This window comes from Armigeres subalbatus, chromosome 3 (genome assembly GCF_024139115.2).
Source record: "Armigeres subalbatus isolate Guangzhou_Male chromosome 3, GZ_Asu_2, whole genome shotgun sequence".
Lineage (NCBI taxonomy): Eukaryota > Metazoa > Arthropoda > Insecta > Diptera > Culicidae > Armigeres > Armigeres subalbatus.
In genome coordinates this window covers 165505319-165526773 of record NC_085141.1, presented here as the reverse complement: position 1 = coordinate 165526773, position 21455 = coordinate 165505319, and the positions used below count along the sequence as shown (strand labels likewise).

General features: G+C 39.3%; 1 protein-coding gene across 2 annotated transcripts in view; it reads left to right on the top strand.

The window, feature by feature from the left end:
* Window positions 1-21455, top strand: part of LOC134227591 (acetylcholinesterase) — a 142707-nt gene that overhangs the window by 90183 nt on the left and 31069 nt on the right. For both annotated transcript variants that reach the window (XM_062709180.1, XM_062709179.1), the window contains exon 3: window positions 19492-19745. In XM_062709180.1, coding sequence (XP_062565164.1) covers window positions 19505-19745 — 241 coding nt within the window. In that variant the 5' untranslated portion in view covers window positions 19492-19504. The remainder of the gene's footprint in view (window positions 1-19491; window positions 19746-21455) is intronic.

Below are 21455 nucleotides of genomic sequence, written 5' to 3'. Positions count from 1 at the left end.
GAAACATGCCACAAATCGATATTACAGCGGTTGAATTACCGTAGGCAACGCGTAGTAAGTCAAATTCGCTGAAATTTTGAATGGTTTTTACGTTAATTATGAGATCATGGGCAGATAAGTGTGAAATAAGGTAAATGTATAAGTAATTGCATTCAAATACTATTGTATTTATATTGACTTTCCACAGAATCAATATTTGGACATCGACATAAAAACATTTTCCTTTGTCAATGTGTCTCACTGTTCCATAAAGCACGTTAAGTTACTAGCTAAGATAATGGTTTAAATTGATTCGTTCTGGTAATCGAATTTGACTACAAATCCTCCGGAAGCTTACCTGGTTTTGCCGAATGAAAAAAAAACCAATTGATCCAACCGAAAATAATAGCCTAATCATGTTGCTTGCCAGTCAAACACAATTTTTGCAACTGTAACATCCGCTTTCATTTCGGTTTGACACGAGATCCCACCCCGAAATTGGTTATTGATTCCAAAGGCTCGTTCCGGCCTGGTTCATCCCATGCACGCTATTTAGAATCACATTTCAATATTATTTTTCTGTCCTACCGTTCCACATGGGCTACAAGGTAGCAGAGGTCACGATTTCCATATGCATCACTACCCGAGCAGGAAGGTATAGCTGATCACAACCTTAGCAAATAAAAGATTTAATATGTGTTATGTCATAGATGAGTGTGTAGATAAATGATGATTGCTCAGTTTTCATTCTTTAGACAATACCTCAATTAGACATGATACCTAATCGAGAGATAATCAATGCTAATTCCTTCTAAATAAATGATATAATAATTGCTCAGTAGTTGGAGATAAGTCAGCCTAGGGCTGCAAAATGCTCAATATGGACATCAGTAAGTAGTTTAGGTATTATAATAAATTATTTGATTTTTCAATTTGCTCTCGTAGAATATGTCTTTGCAACTATTCTGTATAGCTTTTTTTTCCTGCTCGGGCGCAATCCGTGCAACGAAAATGAAATGGCCATACAAATGGAAAAGGTACTCTGAGGTAGAAAAACAACATTTCATTGAACTTCGTTTCAAACATTTCTGGCTTTCATGACTCAAGGTTGCACTTGACTTCAGAACAAGAGCCATTGCTGGAGCGGAAAAGGACATATTTCGGCCAACTATCCGTGGAAAATATGAGCCAGGAAATGACCGTGTGGGACGTATACAGGTCAAGAAATCCGGTAAATAAATTTGTACGGGATTCAACATGGTAGGCTTTTATGGTGCCAGCAAAGTTTATTTGCAAATTTTGAAGCTATATACATGCCCTTATTTTTTGGTTCAAATTGGCTTTTTCTCGATGAAAAAATCTCGATTCGTAACCAGATAACTTACGCCTTACCTGCGTTTATAAACACAGATTCAAACGTTGATTTGACGAATCTGAAAGCACTCCCACGCAAACCAACATTATCGACAGATAGCAGAAGCCTTCACCTCCTACGTATTGATGGTATTGATTAGCGTGGGAGTTCTATCAGATTCGTCAAATCAACGTTTGAGTCTTTGTTTACAAAATCTGTATTGTCGTTTTGAAAACTTGGTATTGAATTGATCTTGACTCATGATCTGATGAAAAACTTGTGCGAATGCTTGTTCACAGATTTCGTTTCTGCCCCTACGTAAGATATTGGCCTCTGATGACAACGACGATGGAGCTCGATGCTTGAGACCCAATTGTAAGGTCACCAGCCTGGAACTATGTTCCGCAGGAATCTGTTGATGCAGCTGTTAAGTGTTCTCCACTGATACACATCATGGGACCTTAGCGTATAGAAGCGAAGATTTCGCATTAGAATTAAATTGTTTGATTTTGATTCGTAAGTGTTGGCAAATGTAGCCCTTGCCTTCCTGATCCGTGTGCATATTTCGATCTTTGTACCGCCACCGTCTGACGACATTTGGCTACCAAGATATTGTAGGTTTTGGACATTCTCTACTAAACGACCAGCCACTTTGATGCTGGAAGGGGTAATATCGTTCACATCTAACAATTTGGTTTTGTTGCCATTGATGATTAAACCAGGCATTGGGAGAGTTTAGCAAAGTCGTTGAGCTTACTTTTGGATATCAGAGCGCTGTTGCGTTGTGCTGATAATGCAATGTCATCAGCCTATTTGAAGCCGTCCAGGTGCTGTATGGTTAGAGGCTGCCATAGCAGCCAATGGATTGTTCATGGTCAATTGCACCTACCAGTTAAATTCAGTTTAATAATCAATAATAAAGATTTCTTCTGCTTCACAATATAGAGGGACAGCACCAATTTCAGCGCATCTTTTTGCTAACATGCAAGCTCACTGCTGAAAAAACACAAAAAAAGAAACAAATCAACTTTCTTTTCATTGCTTTGGTTTTGATGGGATGAAAATTGGAGCCGAAATGTCGAACAGTTCTCCTATAAGGTTTTTGTCTTCACAACAGTTGTAGCAAAAGTTCCCCTGAAAATACTTTCATATGGAGACGCATGGTCTCTTGGTCCATACATTATTTGTGACTATACTTTTTGTGTTAATGCTAAATATAAACGAGCAATGGTAAAAGAGAGAAAGAGATGTTTATAAAAAAAAACAGAATCGGATTAGCAGCCCTTACCGACGAGTTCAAGAATGAATTACACAGATAAACTATTCGGCATAAGTTTTCGAATTTATCAGTCTAAACGACAATGACGATACTGGAAACATCCATTATTTTTAATAATGCACCATTTCAAACACTAAAGCAGCTAAACGAAATTTTCCACTAAGGCGGCTTCATTCATTTGGCTGTCGTCGGCGGAAAGTAAAATTTTCTGGCAAGATTATTTGGTTTTGTTTTATACAAAAGAAGCTTAATCCGAGATGAAACTTTATCGTTTGACGATGACAGAAAGTTACCCTTCGGAAGCAGAATCACAAACTCTCGTCGAAGGGAGGTGATGGAATAAATTTGTTAGAATGGATGGAATCACTAACAGCAAATAAACTACCACGCCGACGCAACCGAAACAGTCAATTTTTGCAATCAACCCTTTCTGTTCAGAAAATGCTGGTCCTGATAATGACAATTTTCTTCCCCAATGCGCATTCCCTTTAACCAACTGCAACCAAACGCTTGACGGGACTAGCGTTAAAATTTTTCACTTCGTGCTCTTATTGTCCGACGGCTACTCGATGAGTTTTCGCTAAGACGTCACCATTTGGAATTAATTTTCAGCATCGCCGTAGCGCGGGATCGCTAAAGACGCCACCACCAATGAAATTGGTTTCCGTTGAAACTGCTACCAAAGCTTTTGTGCTGCTGTATCCACTTTGTGAGAAATCTTGTTCTTGGAAACCAGCTTTCTTGTATTTAATAAAGTAATCCCGTTAGCCCCGATCCTTTGTGATATGTTATGGGTGTAAATATGATGTGCACTCTTACTTCATAAGAAACAAGAAAGCTGTTTCCGGCACGCGCGAGCCATTTTGATCGGGATTCCACTGAGAGTGGTCCCGAGAACTGGAAATACAAAGCATCCTGTGAAATTCTCTCACAAGATTCTGAATTTGGTTATGAGTTATTAATTATTTTAAATACGTTTTGTGGAAAGAGTAACAAAATAAATTTGACCCAAGACGAAATTTCTTCATAGTACAAAACATAATGACTTGGCGTATGTCGGTCTGAGTGACGGTCGTCGGTGGGTGGTTGCTGTAGAAATTTCCTCTAAAGTAGCGTCTTTATCGATTTTGCTGCAGAAAATGGCATGATTCTTTGGTTTTTGTTTCTGTACGTATTTGATTTTGTCTCTGTCATTAGAAATGAAATCGATTTTTTCCGGTCCACCATTTTATACAAAAGTTGAAAAAAAACAGAAGAAACAGCTGATACATTAACGTTCCAAGTCTATCACATTTTTGCGACGGTCTCAGATTTTCGTAATCGTAAGGTGTACCCCAATATAATAAAAACAGACGTAGTCCTACGTCAAAACACAAATAATCGATTCTTGAATTTATAAAAAACTAAGAGGACAAAATAAAAAAAAACAAAAAAAGACAGGTGGGTTCACCGTCTTTGACCAGAGGTCGTACAGACTAAACACTTATCACCTAGACAACGGACGGACACATAACAACCAGTGAACCGGTGGAGAATTTTTCGATCACGAAAAGTTTCCTCCTTACCGGGGCGGCAATTGAACCCACACTAGCTCCATAGCCCATGCGTTTAGACGATTGACGTCCCTAACCGCACGGCCACGAAGCCCACAAATCCATGTCTTGCCAAAAATGGGAAGGGACTGTATCAGTTTTTATTTCGCTGAGAACAAAATGTAGATGACTGTGCTGATTTGTTCGAGCAGCAAAAATAACAACTATATAAGTGTGCACGTTCACTTAGTATACGAGAAAGTCAACACCCAGATTTACACCATGTGCATAACATAATCCACTTAAGGTTGGGTTCCCTTTTAACATCGATAAATTTACGGTAGTTTTATAACCTACCTACCTAAAAAAATGAATCGTTGTCTCTAGGAGCGTCATGAATCCAGAATTGTTACTTGGGTAGTTCTTGAAAATCTAAATTAGAGGCCCTGTCTTTTTATTTTTTTCAACTACAATGGATTGCAAGCATAATGTCAAATTGCAGCAACATTCAATCCCTCAACATAATTTCCGCTTTCCGTTGTGCACATAATCATCAGTGAAAAGTAATCTGAAAAATGTTTACATCCGTTTATAAATCATAAACCATGACATTTCTGGTGAAGTACTTCCGCTAGCATATCCAAATCCCGTGAACAATACAACTGACACCTCAAGGCTGAACCAGAATATGGAACTACAAGCTCCGAAATCGGCGAGAACAGCAGCACCGAAACAAGGGCACAGCGTGTTGCAAACATCATCGCCTATGTTAGATGTAGGCCGTGCAAATTTATCTTACCTATCATCGGATTCATTTGCATAAATGACAAACAATACTGCTGAATTTAAATGCCAAGCAGTCCATTTTCAAATGTACATACACACACGTACTCCGTGTTCACAGTCACACACCATCGTGGTATCAGCCAATGTCCTGCAGTTTTCTCCCGGGCTAACTCGGGCAGGTCCATCCTCGCTGCAGATGGTGCAGTGCAGTGCAGCAACATCATCGGTTCCGACTTCTAGAGGTGGATGCATCCATTCCGGTAGGACTGGAGCGAGCGCAATCTGCCCGAGGCAGACCTTTTGCTGCTGATGAGATGGAAGTTCATTTTGACTAACTACATGCGGAATCTGATTTGCAATGGCAAATCAATGGGATTGATCATGGGTTCCTCAACTTTGCTAGAACCGATTGTGAACCAAAGCTTTCTTCCACGAAGTGGACACATTATCCTTCGTGTTGAATATTATGGCAGTTGCTTGTTACTCTTGCGGCTTACAAGCAGCATGTTTGATTCAATCAAATCTACCGTTTCTATACTTGAGTATCTATTCACACAGTAGATTTGGAGTCTGGACTTCAGCTGTTACAGTTTGGGAACCTATCTCAGTGTATAAAATGAATCATCATCAGCCAGTTGCTATCCACCGGAATACTTTGAGCCAACATGGACGAGTACTGCAATATGAAGTGATCCATGTGAAGAAACAAACGAACTAGTTTATCCATTCAATTAATGCTTGAATCAACAGTTATCGAAAGAGTCCATGCTTTGTTTAATTTTAAAAGCCAGCGGTTTCATCTTGAATGCAGGAGAAGAGGATAACAAAACGACCCAATGATTATCCATTATGTATCAAATGTTGAGTTGACATCTGGGAAAAGTTGTTATGTTATATTAAAAAAAAGTTTTATTGGTTTTAAAGAATTTGTTCGCAACAGAAAAAAAAGCGGTGTTTACGATAAACCACATGGGAGAAAGTGGGTCTAAAATCTGCACAAAAAAAACTACAAGACTGTACAAACTATTGACTACTCAAAGATTTGCGGAAATTAAGAGAACACCCAATGAGTTTGTACGCTCAAATAATTAAAAACATTTAACAGCACTTTTACTGTCAAGTCAAGTTGAAATTATTGTATGTGAAGGGTTACTGCTTCTTGAAATAATAACACGTACCCATATCAATAACAATCGAAAACAAAGAACTGGAGCGCCATTTGTTTTGTTTCTTATTTTTGTCAGTAATAAATACCAATAAAAAATGACACAACTTAAGACAAATTATCCGTCATGCAAATGTTATTGATATAGGAACGTGTTGCTAATAATGGCACAAATACCCTATACTATGAGGCCATTTCGATGATAATGTTATGAACTTGGAGGTAAAGGAAATTTTCTAGACCGGATTAAGAATCGAACCCAGCCATCTTCAGCATGATGTAGCTTTATTACCAGGCATTTTACCGCACGGCTAACGAAATCTTCACTATGGTATGGGACTTCAGTATGGGACACCCGATCGCTGTAAAGCTAGCCTTACATTTCATGAATATTAATTAAGGCTTCATCATGAAAACGAGATTAACATGATTTTGCCACGGAAAATTATGAATCCTGCCGAATTATACGTGATTGTTTTTTGTTCTTATAATAATCATCCGCAAGTATGTAGCAAAAATCGAAAATTTTCCCGGAGTGTGGGGCAACCTTAACGTATCTATACCTAATTTATATGACAGTCATTGATCTGTTCTTCATTTTCAATGGCTCTACATTCCAATTGGAAATTGGTCGGCTTTTCTACTTACTATTTAAAATAAAAGACATCTTCGTCATCGACGTCTTCGATCAGAGGTCGCACAGATTGAATACTTAACACATGACCTTAGACAACAGATAGGACATTTACAATACACCCAGTGGACCATCACTAGGATGGTGATGGTTAAACTAAACTACGCCCAACACTATCCGTCATCAACAATGCAACTATGGTCCAGGATACAGATTTACGCGAAAAGATATTTTTTAGAAAAAAAACTGTTGTTCCACAAAATTGTTCGAAATAGTAAGCCCATCATTATGGTGCTACCAAAAAATAGGGTGGCCCATAATATAAAAAAAAATAAATATTTTTTTTATTTATCGAAATACTGACGTGTTATGTTCTTCAAAGTTGTGACTTCAGTAAAATTGGTAAAACTTGAGATAAAAAAAAATAACATATCTCTTTTTGACATAATGAAGAATATGAATTGCTCTTTCAAATGCCGTGTTAACATATTTTTTTGGTCTGCCCTTACCGGAGATATCAACTTACGAAAAAAAATTAATTTTGATAGAAAAGCGATTATAACTTTTGATCGGAAAAAGATATTGAGCATATTTACCCATCAAAAGCTCGATGAGCTCGATGGGGCCCTATTAAGGACTGCTAGAATACAGCCACTATCGATGCAGCGAAAACCAACGTCGGGTATGTGAGGAAACGATTGGTTCGACGAAGAGTGTAGACAGATTCTGGAGGGTAAAGACGCTGCGTGGGCGGCTGTGCTGCAGCATGGGACCCGGCAGAACGTGGAACACTATAGACGGAAACGGAGACAGCAGACCCGCCTTTTTCAAACGCCACCCGGAAGAAGCGGAGTACCAGGAGATCGAACTGTGCCGTTCTCAAGAAACACGCAAGTTCTAACAGAAGCTGTACGCATTCCGCAAAGGCTTCCTGCCGCGATCCGAGATGTGCAGGGGTAAGGATGGAAGGATCTTGACTGACGAACGTGTGGTGATCGAAAGGTAAAACCAGCACTACGAGGAACACTTAAATGTACTGAGAGTGCAGGCAGGGGAGAAGATTACCACGACAGTTCAAAGGATTTATTTATTTACTACCAGACTAAGGCCGGTGTGGCCTGTGCTGCACATAAAAGTCTTCTCCATTCAGCTTGGTCCATGGCTGCACTTCGCCAACCACGCAGACTGCGGAGGGTCCGCAAATCGTCCTCCACCTGATAGATCCACCTTGCCCGCTGTGCACCTCGCCTTCTAGTTCTCGTCGGATAGTTGTCGAGAACCATTTTCTCCGGATTACTGTCCGACATTCTGGCTACGTGCCCGGCCCACCGCAGTCTTCCGATTTTCGCGGTGTGAACGATGGATAATTCTCTCAACAGCTGATGCAACTCGTGGTTCATTCGCCTCCTCCACGTACCGTCCGCCATTTGCACCCCACCATAGATGGTACGCAACACTTTCCTTTCGAAAACTCCCAGTGCGCGTTGGTCCTCCACGAGCATCGTCCAGGTCTCGTGTCCGTAGAGAACTACCGGTCTAATAAGCGTTTTGTAGATAGTCAGTTTGGTACGGCGGCGAACACTATTCCATCAGAGCGTCTTGCGGAGTACAAAGTACGTACGATTTCCAGCCACTATGCGTCTCCGAATTTCTCTGCTGGTATCGTTATCGGCGGTCACCAGTGAGCTTAAGTACACGAATTCTTCAACCACCTCGATTTCGTCATCTCCGATAGAAACTCGTGGTGGGTGGCTTTCATTGACCTCTCTTGAGCCTCTTCCTATCATGTACTTCGTCTTCGACGTGTTGATGACTAGTCCAATCCGTTTAGCTTCGCTTTTCAGTCTGATGTAGGCTTCCTCCATCCTCTCAAAGTTACGTGCCATGATATCAATGTCGTCGGCGAAACCAAATAACTGGACGGACTTCGTGAAAATCGTACCACTCGTGTCAATCCCTGCCCTTCGTATTACCCCTTCAATGCGATGTTGAATAGCAGACACGAAAGACCATCACCTTTGCCGTAACCCTCTGCGCGTTTCGAAGGGACTCGAGAATGCCCTGAAACTCGAACTACGAACATCACCCGATCCATCGTCGCCTTGATCAACCGTATCAGTTTATCCGGAAATCCGTTTTCGTGCATTAGCTGTCATAGCTGGTCCCGATCGATTGTATCATATGCGGCTTTAAAGTCGATAAATAGATGATGTGTGGGCACGTTGTACGGCATTTCTGCAATACCTGACGTATAGCGAGCACCTGGTCTGTGGTAGAGCGTTCACCCATAAATCCCGCCTGATACTGCCCCACGAACTCTCTTGCAATTGATGTTAGTCGGCGGCATAAAATGCGGTAAGTGCGTACGTTCGTGATGTCGGAGAAGAATTTACCTTCAAATAGAACGTGGTCGATTTGGTTTTCCGTTACTTGATGAGGTGATTTCCATGTGGCCTTGTGGATATTCTTGCGGGGGAAGAAAGTACTTCGGACTAACATTCCGCGGGAGGCTGCAAAGTTTATGCATCGCTGGCCGTTGTCGTTCGATACGGTATGCAGACTATCCGGTCCGATGACCGGTCTATACATTTCCTCCCTTCCTACCTGAGCGTTCATGTCACCGATTACGATTTTGACGTCCCGCAGTGGGCATCCATCGTATGTCTGCTCTAGCTGTGCATGGAACGCTTCTTTCTCGTCGTCGGGTCTCCCTTCGTGTGGGCAGTGCACGTTGATGATGCTATAGTTGAAGAAACGGCCTTTTATCCTCAGCTTGCACATCCTTGCATTGATTGGCTGCCACCCAATCACGCGTTGGTGCATCTTTCCCAGCACTATGAAGCCGGTTCCCAGCTCGTTAGTGGTGCCACAGCTTTGGTAGAAGGTAGCCGCTCGATGCCCGCTTTTCCACACTTTCTGTCCTGTCCAGCAGATTTCCTGCAGCGCTACAACGTCGAAGTTGCGGATAGAGATGCATCTGAACACGAGAACGCGTGTTCGTGTTCAAAAAATTCTGAACACAGCACACTGTTCAAGAGCACTGACCTAACTTAGTAACTTGTATCCTAGGAAAACAAATTCAAGCGACGTCATGCTACACATTTTTCGGCTAGTAATGGAACACGTGGGCATCTAACGGATAGAAATCAAGCATGCTCGTATGTTTTTGCATAGTTCCAAATCTAAGGAATATTAGTTACCATGATCGTTTTGCTTGCGTACACACCCAGTGCACACTGAACAGTGTTCAGAGTTCAAAACTAAGAACACCAAGGCACGCTCTTGGCTCATGTTCTGTTCAGGATGTATCTCTGGTTGCGGGGATGTAATTCATCGTAGATTATCCTGTCGCAACCTGCGAAGCCTAGCGACTTACAGTTCCATGTTCCAAGTTTCCAATCGTGATCCTTTATTCGTCGCCTAGGTCGTTGCCGATTGTATCGAGTCGTTTTATCTTCTATGTCGTTCGTAATGGTTGTTTTTAAAGGCGGCTTATTGGGCCTGCGCAAACCTCCAGTCTCGTCGGAGGGCCGTCGTGTCAGGGCTGTTTAGCGTCCCACCTAACACCAGGACTTGGGCTTGTGCGCTTTGAGCGGCACATGGTCGCTTTGGCGGAGCCTATTTGCGGATACATGCAGCTTTTTATAGAGGTTTAACAAGGCCCACTGTCAAACCCCACCACATCCTAGGCAGGCGCAACAACTCGCAGATGGCCTGGGGAGGGATCGTCAAGCCCTTGGACATAGTCCCTGCTGTTATAACTGTTATCAGCAGTTCCGTAAAAAAATTTCTTAATTTTCTCTGATTGCAAGACATTTAACCTAAAAGTAAAGTTTCTTACCCCATTCCCGGCCTGCATTATTTAATTGATATTTAGCAACTTTTCCTGAATTTTGTGGGCCGTATAATACTGCAATGGGCTTCAATTCTGCTTAAAAATTAGCTATTCTTGCTAAACATCGTTTGAAAAAGTTTTTATTTCGTTTAAATTAACAAGGTGTAACACGTGTTTCAGTCACAGCGATTGCTTTTCCGGCATACTTCAATTCAGTTTCCGGCATAAGCGATTTTTACTCAATCTCTCAGCATCTTAATCTCTCATTCTCTCTCATAACGGTAGAAAATGCGACGTAAACAAAAATATGCACGTTCGACGACAACGTGATGCCAGATGTTATTGTTTATAATAATTTTTATTTGGTTCAGAAAATATATTCACTCATCCAAATTCCTTCCAAATACTTTAAAACAATATTGTTTTCACTTTTAAAAACCGAGAGAACTATAAATAACATGATAGCGTCAACGTATTAGACAGTTTTCCTCTTAAGGATTATTCCATACTAAAATTCTTGGACCGAGGTGATTCGGTTTGAGGATACATTTCTAAATGTATTCTAATATCTTCTATATAATAAAAATGAACGGGTCCATAGGCCCAAGTAGTGATTTAGCCTGTTTCCTCATGCGCTAGCACCGCCAAGCAGTTGAATGCCAAAATAAGCCTGCTTCTGTATAGACTTTTACCACTCGATGATAAAGTTAACAGCTTTCTAAATCCCACATATTGTCACATATCTAACTTAGCAAGTAGTTCGGAACTTCTTTTGCTGCGCTAAATGTCAATGAAGTAAACATCCATACGATTTGACAGCTCTGTACCCAACATGTTTCAGACAGCAAAACAAAGGGAACCGAAGCGACAATGTTTACCTCATAACTAAAATATCTTTTCTTCCACCACACGAACAATTTTGTACAAGACAGCCACCTTCTAAATCCCACGTTTTGCTTTCTAAAATCGACCTGAACACAGTCTTGGGCATTATTTTTTTTTAAATCGCGGTTTTATCAATTTCGCTCTTTGATTTTTAAGAATTTTTTTTAAAGTTTTTTTTGTCATTTTTTTTTTAATCTAGGTATTAATCTTTTTTGATTTTTCGACATTTTTTAGAGCTTGAAAATTCATATTCAATGCTGCCTTATTGAAATTTTTAAATTTTCAGTTTTTTTTTTATTTTCCGAGTAATGAGTTTGATATATATTTTATTAGGCTAGTTTTAGAAAAATACTTAACTACAAATTTTTCACTCTTCAAAGATATACGAGCGAAAACACGGAGGAACAAAATATTATTCAATTTTTAATTTTTTTTTATAAATCTGTAGAACTTTGAAAATTGACTTTAAACCACATTCAAACATGCATTGAAATTTATATTATTGATCAACATCAAAAACTTTTCAAAATCTGATCAATTGAAAATTACAAAATAAAATCAATCAAAATTGTGCGTTTATCACAGTGTACTGTGTGTTTCGTTTTTGACGTTCGGCTTCAGCTACTCTTGTTCAATCTCAACGTGAGGTTGAATAAGAGTAGGGTTATGAATATGTTTTTACTTAGTTTTTCAACAAATTGTCACATATATGGATTCGCATTATGCATTTTTCACAGTGCACTCTGGGTTTCGTCTTTGACGTTCGTCCATTGTTACGTCCTCGGTGTTTTGTGACACCTCTCTTTAGTCCCTACCTTAATGCGTGTGAGCCTACATAATTGGCTTTCCTATAAATGGTATATCACATGCATTCGCATTGTATGACTTATCCAGTATATTTAATTGCATTTTACAAAATGCTTCGTATGTATGTATTATTGAATGCATCCTCCTTCTCTAGAAATCATTCTCCTTCCAACTTCTCTTCCTCTTCCTTTCCCTTTTTCACTTCCTTTTCCGTCAGGTAAATGATGAGAAAGGCCAGTGAAGGCGATGGCACAAATCTCCCAAATTGAGCGGACCTCCTGACCCGACGTTCTGATACCTGATACCTATTGAATTAGGCTAGTTGTAGAAAAATACTAAACTACAAATATTTCGTGTAGAACTTTGAAAATTAATTTTAAACCACATTCAAACATGCATTGAAGTTTAAATTATTGAATTGAATTGATCAATTGAAAATTACAAAAAATAATCAAAATACCCCGTCTAAAGGCGGTCTTAGGCATTAGAGGGTTCAAACAAAACCTGATTTATTATTAGCTATTATCGACCGAACAACTTTAATGAAGAAGACAACTTTGTAAATCCCACAGATTACGAAATAGCTCACCTTAAAAATAATTCCTCATACACTAGAAGACGTGAGGGGGTCTCCAGTTACTCTTTGCGAGCAAAATACTTGCCATACAAGATACATACTCATCCAATAACGGGCATAGAAAAGCTTTCAATTAAAAACTGAGGAAATGCTAATAGAATACTAAGTTGAAAAGCACACCCAGTTCCAGTTGGAATGTAGAGGCATACAAGAGTTACAAGAAAAAGAAGAAGAAGAAGAAGTAAAAGACGTTAACGACTCTAACAGTTTAAATGTCATAAAGAAAGCCAAATAAAAATATAATATAACACTAGCGCTGCCATGCGGATAAAATCTAAATTAAGCCTGGTTCCATACTAGATATAACCCCCTCAAAAACTTTGTAGAGATTACTATGTCTGAAACTTGATTATGCATATGTACAACATGTGATAGATTTAGTTCGGAAAAGGTATTGGAGGGTAACCGCCCCTTCGGTGGGGTTTGATCCCACGACCCCAGTTCGCATGACAGGTGCTTTCCCTACTAAGCTACGAAGGACCTCCGTCGTCCACCGTAGCTTAGCGGGTACTGATGAAACCAAATTCCCAGCACCAGGTACCAGCCGATCTCTCGCAATACATTTTCAAAACTAACTCTCTCAAATGTATTTTTGTACACAATGTCAACCAAGTAGGATGAGTATTTAATATTGTCCGGCTCCTACACACTTGCTTCATCAGCAACGGCGCTCAATGAAGTAGGGTTGTGTGAGATTGTGCCAGTTTGGTCGTCAGATCCAGAGCTGGCATTTCCTCACACACTGTGCACAATGAGGAGATTTTAATACACACCACAGAGAGTGACGCTGATACTCATCGTGTAACAAAGCCAACACGGTGAGTGAGGACGAAGACGAAGAGTGAGAGAATCATTCCGGTGAGAGTTGGGCCAACACAAAGTTGTGCCACTTAGTGCAATATTCTTGGAAACGATATCGTTTTCTATGAAGCTCGCTGATTTTTTTTGGAACACAAACATATTTTGCTTTGAAAAATTAGTTAACTACGTCTCAGTTAGAAAGGGCGAGGCTTTGATAAAGTTTAGTGCTCCATGCTAAAATGAATAACATTGGTGAATAAGGACTGAATAAAATAGAATAAGCAGAAAACCAGAAGATGATGTTTGAAAGGAATGGCACGGGAGAGCAAACGGTGGAATTTTTAAAACGTTCCTCGAATATTCTAGAAGCAATTTAGATAAAAGCGGTTAGCAGTACGGGGACGAACTTTCCTTATATTGTATAAAAAACGCATAATTTCGATTTTGATTTTTTTTTCAAATATCTTTCGGCTTCTTCTTTTTCTTCATGCAACCTTATTCGCCTACAGGCGAAAGGGTAATTTAAACTGATTATTTTTAGCTTGGCGTAAATCATAAATCTTTTCTAAAACTATTTTACACAGAATTGTGCAAAATAGACAGCGTTTTGCAATTAAATTGTATGAAGACTTTCATACGGCCGTGAACATTATTCTGAAGCTTGTAGACAACGAAATAACTTCATTCAAGGTGACGTTCAAATAATAATTGTATTTAGTATTTGTAAATTGTTTTCAGAAATTGTCTCGACAGTAAATTATTTTAAAACAGGTGGGGCGGAATAATGTTGGTAGTACAAGGCTTCTAAATAGTTTTGTTAACAAACATCCCAAAAGCCAGCAAAAACAAAAATATCTCATTACTCGTAAATAGTATCAACAGCTACGTTTTACTTTCTTTGGCAATGTTTATTTTCATTCTGTTTGATTCACCGTTTTGTCAAAACTCATTGAGGAACACGGTGTGTTTATTTCATCATTTATCCTCAACTCTTTGTGTCTGACAAATGCATTCGCTGCAGAGTAGAAACACAAAGAGGACTCACTGCGTTGTGGAAAAGAAAGAATGAGCGATAAGCGAAACACACTCTCTGCGGTCTTTTTGAGGAGTGCAAAAGATACTCTGAGGAGTATGCCAGCCCTGGTCAGATCCCAACACGACCACACAAGCGAAGAGAGATCGCCACTCGAGATCAGTACATTCAAAGTTAATTGCCTATATGCCGGGTATTAAGCCACCCGGAGTGGAAATTAATTACTATGTCTGAAACTTGTTTATGCATATGTACAACATGTGATAGATTTAGTTCGGAAAAGGTATTGGAGGGTAACCGCCCCTTCGGTGGGGTTTGATCCCACGACCCCAGTTCGCATGACAGGTGCTTTCCCTACTAAGCTACGAAGGACCTCCGTCGTCCAGATGGTAAGATGGTAACTTTCTAAATCCCATAGTTCGCAAGATATCTCACTTCACAAGTAATTACTTATACACTAGCGCTACCAAGCGGATGAATTTCAAGCTAAACCTGCTTCCTCATTAACTTTTACCAACCGAAAAACTTTGTTGAGATGATATCTATCTCAATCACACAGTTTACGACAAAACACACATAATTCCTCATACACTCGCGCCGCCAAGCGGATGAATACCAAACTAAACTTATCTCTATTATGATGGCTCTTCCCACCTGAACAACTTTATAGAAGTTACCAGTTTTCTAAATTTTCCCACATTTCTTAGTATCTGGCCCAAAAATAGTGGAAAAAACTTTCAACAAGGTTGCTTTGGTAATTCGTTCCGTGGTCACCCAATTATGGTCAAAACTAACTGGAAATCACTTTCTGGCGGCCGGATAAGGTATTAGTTTCATGTCGATATTAAACTTAGATAATAAAGGGTTGCGCGGCTACAAAGCAAGACCATGCTGAGGGTGGCTGGGTTCGATTCCCGGTGCCGGTCTAGGCAATTTTCGGAGTGAAAATTGTCTCGACTTCCCTGGACATAAAAGTATCATCGTGTTAGCCTCATGATATACGAATGCAAAAATGGTAACTTGGCTTAGAAACCTTGCAGTTAATAACTGTGGAAGAACTTAATGAACACTAAGCTGCGAAGGGGCTCTGTCCCAGTGTGGGGATGTAATGCCAATAAGAAGATTTGCATGAAATCCACTTATGTTGTACAACGCACGTGCCCGCGTGTTAAATAAAAAATAAGGAAACAATACATTCGTTCAATTTAATCGTAACACACAAAACTCAAACTTATTTATACGGATTAAAAAACATTTATCAATAATTTTAATGACTAAAAACGAAGACCACTTGATAATGTGGTCTTCGCTAAAAATCAAATTGGCAGTACCTATATAGAAAATCAATTCTCCGGAAAAAATGCGAGATTGTTTTGCCCCATGAAGAGAAGATGTATACTTAAAGAGTACGTCTGGTAATACTAATTTGATGCCCACGCGATACATGGAGAGCCCTGAATGATTGGATCGCAGCAAGCAACGCGCGCGGATGGCTGCATTTTTTGTGACGTTTCAAAAGCTCCCGCGAATTAAATTAAATTAAATTTGGATGGCGCAACTAGAAAAAAATCTAACAAGAACTGAATATAATTAACCTCAAGCTAGGGTGTATCAAGATTAATTTAATAAAAATAAACTGTAATAGTGATACGTGGCCATCGCTTGGAACACCGTATCTCATTGGACGTGTACGTGTTCATCGGCTGACCTCGGTCGGATTATCGTTCTACCGGACGTAAACGAAGCAGCCATCATCCCGACTGATCATCCGCAATCAAACAACAGTGCTTCCTAGCTTGAAACGAATGAGCAGCAAAACAAGGATAAGAGAGGGAATTCACCATGAACGGGTTGAGTGAAGAGTTGCTGACTGAGGATCGCGGTGTAAACTGTGCGTGAAGAGTACATACAAGATTGAATCATAGTTGGAGACGACATCGAAACGTTAACATCGAAAAAAAAATGCCACGCCTTGGCACATCTCTTGCAACGCTGCCAAGCCGATTTCCAGCTAGTTGCTGATGCTACAGATTTGGTGAGATTGTTTCAATTTGTTTGCATTCTAATTTCATGCCACAAACTAAATACGCGCTGGATTCGAGAATTCGGAAGTTTGCTTATGGATCCATTATCCAAATGATAATGGTAGCATAAACAGGCGGGGCTTATTGTAAGCAAAGGTGACCTCGGACTGGTCATGAAATACCAGGCAGTCTGAAATGGGTCACTGGAGCTGCAGTAGAGCTAGCACTTTCTAACTCCCGGATTAAATCTGACTGTTTAAACAGACAGCTTTCTTCCATAACATCACTGCCAGACAGTGGGGGTTAGTTTGTACACACACACACACACACACACGCGATACATGGAGAGCCCCTTCCGAGAAATATTACCAAAAATAGGATAAAACAATCAATAATTGAAGTGTATGTTGGCAAGATCACGTAAACACGTTATGGCAAATTGCCATTGATGGAAATAGAAAAAAAAAAAAACAAAAGAAACAATTTAAATAACATATTGCAGCTCACATTACTGCTATATCCTTTTCGAATAATAGTTAGGTATGTAGACTGTAAGTGTTAACAACTAGATCAGACATAACAGAGCAACAGAACAAAAAATAATCGGAGCATATGCTCCACTGTTCTGATTGATACAGATGTTACACGTTCAATAACACTTTTTGTAGCAAATCTTCTCACGTTAGAAAAAACACTATCCATGTGTCCTCGTGTTCAACCATGTAGCGATTAGACTTCAAAGCATAGTTTGGGATTTAACTTTTCCGTTTTGCCTTCGGGACTGCCTATTGACACCAGGATACCGTGATGTCGTACCGTTCTTGTACACTACATGTTTGCATCATCACTCATATATGTATCCATGTATCCATAGAATTACACGAGTGAGGTCCTGTGTTTACTCCTGTAGTCCCTGCAGCACGGTACATTATTGGGATAGTTACCGCCTATGTATGCACGATGAAAAGCGGATGAGCCACACATGGGCTAAATATAATTATCATGGCCAGCAATCACGTTCATTCATGTGTTGTGGGTGTTCATTAAATTAACTTTCATAAAGTTTTCACGCCTCAAATGATCCATTATTCGAAAATGTGATTGTCATTCACACGATAATCATTCGATTAATTCGATGTTGATCAAACCCATCCATCCGACAAGTGGAGGCACGATAGACACAATGGTAATAGCTTTGTCAAATTAAGGAGTGTCTTCTTGGCACTTATGTTATGTGAATGGAATTTTATTGTATTGTCAACAGATAATCATTTGAAATTGATTTCGTGCCGTCATCGGTGTAATTAATTATTGAATTATTCAGTCGAACAATGAGTACTTACATTTTTCGATTTGTCGTTCCATTAAGGCCATGCAATGATAACTCAAGAGGTTAGCAAAAAACAGCTTAACCATTTTTTTGCTCCCTACATAAAGCACATTTTTGTGTGGAAAATCTTAGTATGGGGGTAATAGGGGTTGTATATCCAGGCAAATTCCTCACATAATTACTGCATCGTTCTGTGATTAGAAAATCACAAACCATGCGAATATGTTCAAAAGCTTGTTGAAATGAATATTGGACAATCACAGCATAACATACATAGTATTTCTTTTCTATGCTTCGGTAGCTTTTCCTATAAATTTCGGTAGCTGCAGCAAATGGGAATATAAGCATCGTAAAAATCAACAGTACCTACCCAGTCCCCATACACAAGCAGCCAATTTAATGATGTTTGTCCACACCGGAAACCAATTATTGCAACGCTCGTAAACCTTGAGGTGAACTCATTCGGAACTTTTCCAATTAACTCAACTACCATTCACAACGTACCTGTTAATGTGAAAAAAAAAGTTTTATCCAAACTGATTGAATATGGGTAGAGAATTCTTACCAAAATGGACTCACTCGACGCGTTACTTATGCCTAGTGATCATATCAGATATAGATAGAGTATTCTGATTGAGATTATCTTCCATAGTTAGAGGTTCAAACATCTCGGATATGCTACTCTCTAGATTGAAAATAATAATTTTCATCCAAAGTTTAGAATTGCAAATTATTCTTTTTTATTGAAACTTCCAAAACAGTTTTTTAATGTCTATTCTATGTGGCTGTATCATTCCGGAGCAACACGCTTGTCATAAATAGGTTTCTGTTACTTAAATAGAACTGAATGTAGTGATATTGTGCGGCTTCATAGTTGTTACTTCGTAACTAACTAAGACTTGCAATGTTGTAGGGACATGGCAGTTATTTCCGTCCATCGTCGTAGGGGCTAAAACCAACGAAAGTAACGTCTTTTTGCTACAACTCCATTATAGCAGAACGTTTCTCCTGAGCTCACTATTTAGTACGGATGAGTTTGGCAAAAAATGTCTCTTTTATTGATTTTCGAGATTATGACGAAAAGAATGTCTGCCTTAACCCTGCCCATAGAGAATTAAATTATTGGGGCTTCAGCCGTCCATTTTAATTCTAAAGGTCCATTAATCTCCAATCAATCACAGCGTGATTGTCAATCACAATCACATGAGAAACGAGACTACCCATCCTTCCCGATGTTCTTATGTGTTCACAAACAGTGTGATTTCAATTGACGAGAGCAATTGTGTATACAAGGTTGGAATATTACCAAATAAATTATAATAAATTAAACCAAGCTATCCAAATATTCTACTGTTTCGTTCCGGCAATAACAATAACGACACCCCAAATCCGTTTCTTTCTCAATTCCAGATTTCTCCAAGCCATGGAGATCCGAGGCCTAATAACCCGATTGCTAGGGCCATGTCACATCCGGCATCTGATACTGTGCAGTCTGGGCATATACTCCATCCTGGTGCAGTCGGTTCACTGCCGGCATCATGACATCGGTAGTTCTGCGGCGCATCAGCTGGGCTCGAAATACTCACAATCATCATCCTCGCTATCGTCATCCTCGCAATCGTCATCATCGTTAGCCGAAGAGCCGGTGCTGAGCAAAGATTCAGGTAATTATCAATTATTTTGAGCCGATGCGGTTCCCTTATTTTCGGCTTTTCCCAGTTCTTGTATCGTACTTTTTCTATGTCTTTGTATATTTTTTCTCTTTGGCGTTCTTTTCGATATTGAAGTACTCTTATACATTTTCTCTATTTTTAATCTATCTGTTTTTGTGAATGCACCTTACTTCAAATTTATTATTCCGTTGTTATACCAGAATCAGATGTATTGAAAGTCGTATTTCGCTCATAACATATTTTCAATTTTTGCACTTGTTCGTACCTAAGTTTGAATTATTTTGAATGCTTATTTTGGGCAGCGATTTTCTCAAAATCACTCATCAAACAAAAACAAATGAACAAACACTATTAGTCATTATAATTATTAAATTCGACTACAAAATAAATTATTTACAATGTTTCAAAGCTGGAAATTTTTCATGTTTTATTTTATTTTGAGTTAAAGTCAATACCCAATGGTTTCCCGACTACAAGAGCATAACAAAAACTGAACACAGCTAAAACACAGGTTAACACCCATTGAACACAGCAGGGATAAACCCATTGAACAAAACCCAACATTGGGATTATTTGAAACTTATTTTGATAAAATTTTGTTCTTTCTAGCCATTATCTTTCAAATATTGTAACAAGATTTTATCATAATATGATTGAAGAAAAAACTGTAACAAGATTGTATCATAATATGATTGAAAAAAAAAACTCAACACCATATTGTTTAAAAGTAGACAATAATGGAAACATCAAAATACCCCAGCTATAGATATAGCACATCGCTGATATAATTTGAAAAGGTTTTCTTATTGAAAACGGGCTTACCGTCATGTTGAAAAATAGTCCAATTGAAATTAAAATTTCCAGCTGCACAGTAAACAATATATTTTGTATTTGATTCTGTTATAAATTTCTAACTAAATATGTAATGTTTGTGATAAAATTGTAACAAAATTTGAAATTTTCTTAAAATTAAGTACGAGACACTGAAGGCGACCTTGAGGTCGAGGTCGAAATACGTATATGTAAAAGTATGGTTCTATACCAATCGCCCGAAAACCATTCGCCCGAAACCCATTCGCCCGAATGCCAAACGCCCGAAAGAGCCAAACGCCCGAATGCCATTCGCCCGAATAGGTCATTCGCCCGAATGGGCCAAACGCCCGAAAGCCCTTGAAATGAAAAAAAAAATCTGTTTGATATTTTTATAGTATATATTATCATATTTAAAAGAATCATTACAACATAAGTCTTAGGTGATAGGAAACTTAGGAACTAATTAACACAAGCGCGATCCCCGTCAAAAGCTCAACCACTCACCTGGCTTGTATGACGCAACGTGCCCTTCTAACTTTATGTTTTCTCAATGTTTTTTTATGCTGCTTTGCTATCGGCTGGGACTGAAGCGATCGTAAAATATCAGTGCTAGCTATTCGTTCTTCTAGCTGGAATTGCTTTACAACACTGTAGAAGGAGGATTACCCTGTTCTAGCAGCGAACCCCATTTGTTATGCCATCCTTCAATGTGGTTGGAGGTCCGTGGAATATTTTGCGTCATTCTTCCATGAACTGACCATAGAGGACCTAGAGGACCTCGACTGTTTTTTGCTTTTGTTTGGCGACCATTAACGTAAAACTCACTCACATAGTTTGAAAAATTCAAGAGAGGCTCTGGGATCGTTTTTTGCAATTCTTGAAATGCAT